The sequence below is a fragment of the Lygodium microphyllum genome, chromosome 4 (genome assembly GCF_053477565.2).
Source record: "Lygodium microphyllum isolate KBCC chromosome 4, Lygodium_microphyllum_v1.1.10, whole genome shotgun sequence".
Lineage (NCBI taxonomy): Eukaryota > Viridiplantae > Streptophyta > Polypodiopsida > Schizaeales > Lygodiaceae > Lygodium > Lygodium microphyllum.
Window position 1 is genome coordinate 131,284,796 of NC_141138.1, and position 6,881 is coordinate 131,291,676.

The window sequence follows — 6,881 nt, forward strand, 5'->3', positions numbered from 1 at the left end:
CAAATGTTCTCTTTATCTTTCTCCTTGACATTCTCACTAGCAAATTGTTAGAGTATTCGGGCTCAGAGAATCTCTTTATGAAGAGGTTTTTGAGACTGTTAAAATTCTCTTGCATCTAGACTCGTGTACCAAGTCCTACCCTTGTCGCCTAAGCAAAGCCCAAATGCTTGAGAGCATTGAGTCAAGTCGGCAGTGAGGCCGTTGGCCTTGCAGACTTACTCGAATTACACCGCATTTTGCAACCATGCACCTTCTCAATTTATCCATTACCATTATATGAAATGCGAAGATGGACAAGCGAATGGCATCATTGCTCAACATTTCAACGTGGATTGAGTTGAACGGGATGCGCAAGTTCAAACCCTAGGTTGTGCATCCCTGGCAACGTATTAAAATATCTATTAGCATGCAATGTGGTTCTTCTTCTTTGGGAAGGCCATTGAGGCCCAACGAGCACCCCTGGCGCATTGGGAAAGTGCATGAGCATGTGACGAGGGGCTATCTATTGCTGGTGCGTTTGCTTATTATGATTTTATTATAGTTAGCTAAGTGGATGTTGCTCACTGCGCCATAGCTACCTGAAGCCTCACAGAGAAGAGGAAGAAGAAGAAGAAGAAGGAGAGAGAGAGAGAGAGAGAGCCTGGTTACATTTCCGCCATAGCCGAGGACGTTTCGGCTCGGAGCATCTCAATGGCCAATATAACAGTCTCTCTCGGAGCTCCCAGCCTGTACGCGCGCCTGGTCGCAGGCCGGCCTCAGCTTGTCTTGAAGATGCCGGTGTCGTCTACCTCTCTTGTGGTTCGAACTGCCGCAGCATCTTCTTCTTCGTCTTCTTCTCGGCGCAGCTCCTCTTCGTCCGCATCGGCCAAGTCCACTGCGTCCACTTCTGCGGCTCCGAAGAGCGGCCGTGCCGGGGGCCTCAACAAGCCTCTGGACATCTCTCCCACCCTCCAGGCATTCGTCGGCTCTCCGCAGGCCTCCCGTGCTGACACCATGAAGCTCGTCTGGGCCTACATCAAGGAACACAACCTCCAGGTTTGCTTCTCTCTCGATCCGAAGCACTTGTAGAAGTATCCAGCAAAAACATTTCAAAGAAATCAGGGATTGGAATGATCAAGGAAGATCTAGAGCGAAAGGCGTGAATGACGAAAAATCAAACCAATTTGAATTTATCAAGGAGCATGTTCTCTTGCTCTTCTCGTCTAGAGAGGAAGCCATAAGTGGCAAAAATTTAGGCAAACTCTCCATTGAAATTATCAGGGAACGTGTCCTTATTGCGCTTCTCATCTAGAGAGGACGTCAGTGGGTTTAAATCTTTGAAAGTGAATCAGCAGTGCGCAGGGAGACCTACAGATAGGTGACCTTTCCCTCAAAGGATGCTCCTGGAGATAATGCGCCAGGAAAACACATTCTTGATTAACCTCCCCGTCCCATTCGTTGCCTAGAGTATTTATTTTTCTGGTCACGGTTTTTTCTGATCATGCTGGACTATGGCATTCATTTTTCTACACAGAAACTGGCTCAGTACTTCATCCTCAGAAATGTGTGCCAGAAGCAAGCTTTTGAGGCTGCTAATTTCTGATTTTTGGTTACACCTATAAGCTCTTGTTCCCCTAGCCCATTTACACCGCATATAGAACTGGCATTGCCATTGATTGCAGTTTATGTGTTTTTGGGCATGTGGGATTATGGACTGCAGGAATCACAACTTGCCATAGAGGGTATATACTGGCTTGTTGCTAGGAGACATTAGATTCTTGCTATGCAGCAGTATTTAGGTGTCACAGCATGCACACAGACGGGGAGAGGAAGAGAGCAGGAGAGTGTTAGAACTGAGCTTTTTATGTTTAGGTAAATAGACAGGTAGGAGGAGCAGGATGATGTTTAGGAGGAGGAGGTGACAACAAGGAGGGTGAGGTATGCAGGACATGGGAGGGGGCAGAGGAAGACGTACTTTGATGTGTTCTAGATTTTCCATCAATTATGGTGCTAGGTGACTATTTCAATGTTTATGAATGCTACTTAGATCTGTTTGGAGTGCTGCAAGCTGTACCCTAGAATGTAATTTTCATTTGCAGATCTCCAGAAAATTGATCAATGGTGCAAAGCTTCGTGATGACCTTGTCTCATAAATTTTTTGCCATTTCTAATTTTGTGTTTATGCAACTTCCCTGGCTTTAGGAGTATGTGAACACATGTTTGAGCTTTGGAGTATGTAATGCCTTTGGCAGGGGGATTTTTCCATTACTCCCTTTCTTTTCCTATGTTGCAAACTTTACTAGTCTTTGTATGCTATTTGATTCTACTACTGTTATTTCCATCCCCTTCCATTTCTTATTTTTACACATGCTGTTTATGTTGTATCAAGCAGACAACACTATCAAGGGATTTGAAACTCAAGGTTGCAATGTGCCTTTATTTTCTTTTGTTGGTCTGTGTACTTTGGATTTTACAAGGCCTGTGAAGTCAAAGGATGTTTTGATTATTGGACTTCCAGCATATGTTGGGGATCCACAGCATGACTGTGGGTCAGCTTTAGGTGTTTTTCGAAATGCTTGTTTTGATATAGAACTGAATCCCTACAAAAATGAAGCAGGATTTTTGCTAGGGATACACAATTTGCAGGAAATTTAGAGAAATGACTGAGATTGATCAGTTTGGTTAGAAGCTGGGTGGAGCTGAAGTTTGTGGTTTTTGTGAGAGGGGTAGGATCAATAAGACAGACAAAAAGGAGTGTCAGACTGGAATACACCATTTATTTTCTTGGGTTTTACAAAAGAAAGTGCATCTGCTTTTTAAAAACTGTGAGATGCCTCAAAATGCCTTGGCATGTTCAAATGACCATCTACTTGAAAGTTGAAATAAATGACGATTAATAAGAAAGTGTGAAGGTTGAGAGGCTTTTTGCTTGTGAAGTTGCCAGTCAGGTTACAGTGATACTCTTGTATGTTCTGAGAATCTCTATGTTTGGCTTTTTAGCTAATATCACCTATCTGTGTGTTCAGTAGCTTTCTTTATCTTTTTCTTTTTAAATTCTTGGCCTTAATCTCAATTCTCAATATCAACATGTTTTCTTAAATGTTCAACTAGTGTCATCACTTAAAAGTTATTCACCTTTTTTCTTTGGGTGCAGAGTGAGTCTGATAAGAGGTTAATAGTTTGTGATGACAAGTTAAGGGATCTTCTTGGAAAAGATAAAGTAAATTTTCTTGAGATTGCCAAGCTTCTAAATGTTCATTTTGTGAGCCGCACATGAGTGGCCCCCGTGATACCTGTGCTTAAGGTATGGAGGTTGCATTTCTTGCTCAATTGCTGTTTTGTAAATTGTCAATGTCAGGACTCTTGATAATTTTGAATGATTTTATGTAGGTATACACTCGTTATATGCTGGAACAGTTTTATGTAGGTATAAACACGAGGAACAAATCTGCAGAGGTACAATTTTTTGATGATGATGCTGGGATGTTTAGACCTGCATAACTGCTATATTTCTGAGGGGTAGTGAAATTCAGTCCTTTTTTTTCCAGTTTTCCCTGTGAAAATGGTAGGAGCCAATATTCTGGCGTTTTTGTGTAAAGCTTGATAATTACTTCTGTGGAAGAATTGTAATTTTGTAGTTTAGTGCCCTGAAGGGGGGGTTTAGACTATAAATGTTCAAAAGTCATATGAAAGTAGTCATTTATATAGGCTATATAGTGAATCACCTGCAAGTCGTTTTGTCTTCTTTTGTTTGCAAGTTTAGATTCTTTCATGGCTCCAAAACAAGAACTTTTATGCAAATGGTACTGCTGAATCATATAAGATGATTTTAAGTGATTTAGACAACAGTTGTCTATTAAACATTGGTATTGGGGTAGCAGATGAATATTGTGCGACTCTGGATCTTCCACAGGCAGCTATATGTGGTATGGAGCCAGCAGGGGAGATAGAGAATATATCCTTAGGGGTCTTAGAAATATTTGCAATCAAGCTGAGAATATATCCTTAGGGGTCTTAGAAATATTTGCAATCAAGCTTTGGCACCTTTTAAAGGACAATTTGAGAAATACACTTGCTTAGCGTTTGCATGGATGAGACTTGAAAGTAACTTGTTTTTAATGCCTTATATAAGGTCTAAATTCCAAATATGTTTTTAGTATTTTTTTGTTAGCAATGCCTTGTGTCGATGATGGTCTATAAGTGTTCTTTTCCAACTTAAAAGACCTGGGAATGACAATTGTACAGGATATAGAGACAAAGATGTAGTAGGTTGCGCTTGTTAGTTCTCTTAATGTATGAGGGTTATTGATTTATCTTGACAACTTATTCCCATTACTTAGAAATATGGAGTTTGAATAGGGGGATGATGAGAACTTTGTTAATTGGAGATGAGTATCAAAATGTTATGTCACCCAATGCTATTACTTCTTTGGGGAGTGCACATGAATATGTAATGAGCAACAAACATTTCCATATCTTATTACTTGCTCAAGTATGCAGTGAAGGCGGTGGAGCTGATCAAAAAGTTGAACATCTAGGTAGAAGATGCAAAGAGACTAGGATTGCAAGACTTGGTCTCAATCAAGCAAAAAGTAATTTCCATCGCAATATTGTGCAAGCTAGTGTCACATACCGAAGCGGTGTTAAATTGCACGTAGATATCAATAGTCACACAAAGTATGTTTGTCGAGTACATTGACAGCTCCCTTGCACAAATATGGTAGTGGAAGCTCACAAGGATAGGGAAGATCATTATGCACCTTTTAGATCTTTATTGTGCTTGGCCATCAAGCTTAGAGCATGTAACCTTTTATTAGCATCACGAAAATTACAAAATTACCAAAACAACCATTGCATTTGATCTCAAACCCACTCTGTGATGCTTATGGCAATACCATGGAGCTGTACACTAGATTGGTATGATTCACTAATTTTCACCTAGGCCACCAAATTGAAGGTTTTTTCTTTAACACATTACTATAACAAACAACCTTTAGGTTAGAGAGTGAACTAACAACCTTTAGGTCAGAGAATGAACTAATAGGTGTAGAGAACTCAGCACAGTCATACTAAATCGAGTGCAAACTTTGTGATCTTGTGGCCAATGAGGAAGTGCCCGAAATGTTCGTCATGGGCTACACATTAAGAAACTTGGTCACCTTTGATTGAACCCACCAATTGTTGAATATCATCATTCAAAATATCCCTTTCATTAAAGATAACCAACTACATTCACAATATCTCTAGTAGCTTCTAACTATGGAAGTGGCATTGCATCAATAAGGATTAAAATATTATAGCTCATGAAAGAGTTTTGAACAATTCTTGATGATAGTACTTTAACAATAGAATAACAAGTTGTCTACAACCATCTCATTGATGTGACATACAGCCTACACATTGTCAACGGCACACTAGGCAATGGAAAGAGCTTCCTTGTATGTTACCATAGTTACACAAGCTTATTGCCAAGAATAAGAGTAATATTGATTGCAAGCACAGGAGCAATTGCAACCAGACTATGCAACCTATCCACCACAATCCACTACTAGTTCAAGATGTTAAGTGTGTGCATATCTATATCCATTACAATTGCAAGAGATGGACGAATGCTACATTGCAATAAGATAAGTTGATGCAATTATCATCAATGAGATGTCCATGTTAACAAGGGTAGCGTTCAATATAATAGTATACCAAATAGTGAGCACCTACTAAGGCTCACTATTCAATCCATTCAATAAAGAAGCTTGTGATTCTATTTGGCGATCTTGCATAGCTATCGTCTATTTGAAACCATCAAATTGAGTTCTGTGAATAATCTCACATCACCTTCTCATCATATTGGACATATGGAAAGCAACACTCTCCAAACCTCAATTAGATATGCACGTGATCTATCAGTCCTAAAGTTTCTAAAAGTGATTAGGTATCATTATCCAACAAAGTGAGATACATGAATGCTTACATCAGTGCATGATTACCAAAAAGACCTCTTAGATTTCATTGATAAAAAAACAACAATCATATGCACACACAAGGAATATGTTCACAATTACATGTAGATTCTACAAAATACTATACAATCAAACATATCCACACTGTCACAATACAAATGAATGCAAATGAGTTAGCATTGTAGACTTGGCTACATGACAATAACTACCACGAGATAGAGGAGAGAGTAGTTGGGGCGACTGTAATGATAGAGAACATTGACCTCACTGTAAGTGCAACAAATAGTGTGATGTGTAAGATAAACGTATCGACATATCAAACGACAAAATGATACAAGAATCCAAGTCATGATCCAGTTAATGAATCAATAGTTCACTCTGTAGTAGCACAAGCATCAATGCAAGGCATTGAATAGCAAGTGGTACCATAAATCCATGTTCTCATTGACACTTGCACATGTGAATACTAGTCACAAATCCGCCATAGTTAATGAAAAAGCACTTCTACACATAAGACACGTGTTCGCGCTTGAACTAGCTTACGTGATACTTTGCGTAACCAAAAAAAGAAACTTGCATATCATTGGCCTTTCAAATCCATCTGCCTTCGCTTTGATACCTTTCTTGACACCATCACTCAAGTAGAGAAACAACACAACTCAATAAAAAGTAAACAAAGATTAAACACCACATTTCATCACACAACAATCTCATACACTTCTTGTAGCAAGTAAAATAGAAGTATTCTAAACCACCTTTCAAATGTTGTTTGTTAATATACTAATGTGTTTTTTTAAATTTTTTAATCCTAGTAATAGATTTATTAACATACTAATGTGCTTTCCTCATTTTCTCATTTTTATAGATATACATCACTTGTCAAGACAAAGATGACTTTGGATAAGATACGCATAATCTAAACAATACCTAGTAAGTATAAAAATA

The 6,881-nt window shown here is 39.0% G+C and overlaps 1 protein-coding gene across 2 annotated transcripts; it reads left to right on the forward strand.

Annotated features, from left to right (window-relative positions):
- Window positions 1–540: 540 nt before the first annotated feature.
- On the forward strand, window positions 541–4,005 carry LOC148037635 (uncharacterized). 2 transcript variants are annotated; one of them, XR_015690668.1, is made up of 4 exons: window positions 541–1,035; window positions 3,134–3,283; window positions 3,370–3,435; window positions 3,861–4,005. XR_015690668.1 is itself a non-coding variant. In XM_087676578.1 (3 exons), exons 1-2 carry the CDS (start codon window positions 691–693, stop codon window positions 3,254–3,256), a joined length of 468 nt encoding a protein of 155 aa, XP_087532704.1. In that variant the 5' UTR covers window positions 543–690; the 3' UTR covers window positions 3,257–3,283; window positions 3,370–3,682. The 2 variants fall into 2 exon arrangements, 1 of the variants encoding a protein (XP_087532704.1); XM_087676578.1 differs by lacking the exon at window positions 3,861–4,005 and having other exon boundaries at window positions 543–1,035; window positions 3,370–3,682.
- Window positions 4,006–6,881: the final 2,876 nt, after the last annotated feature.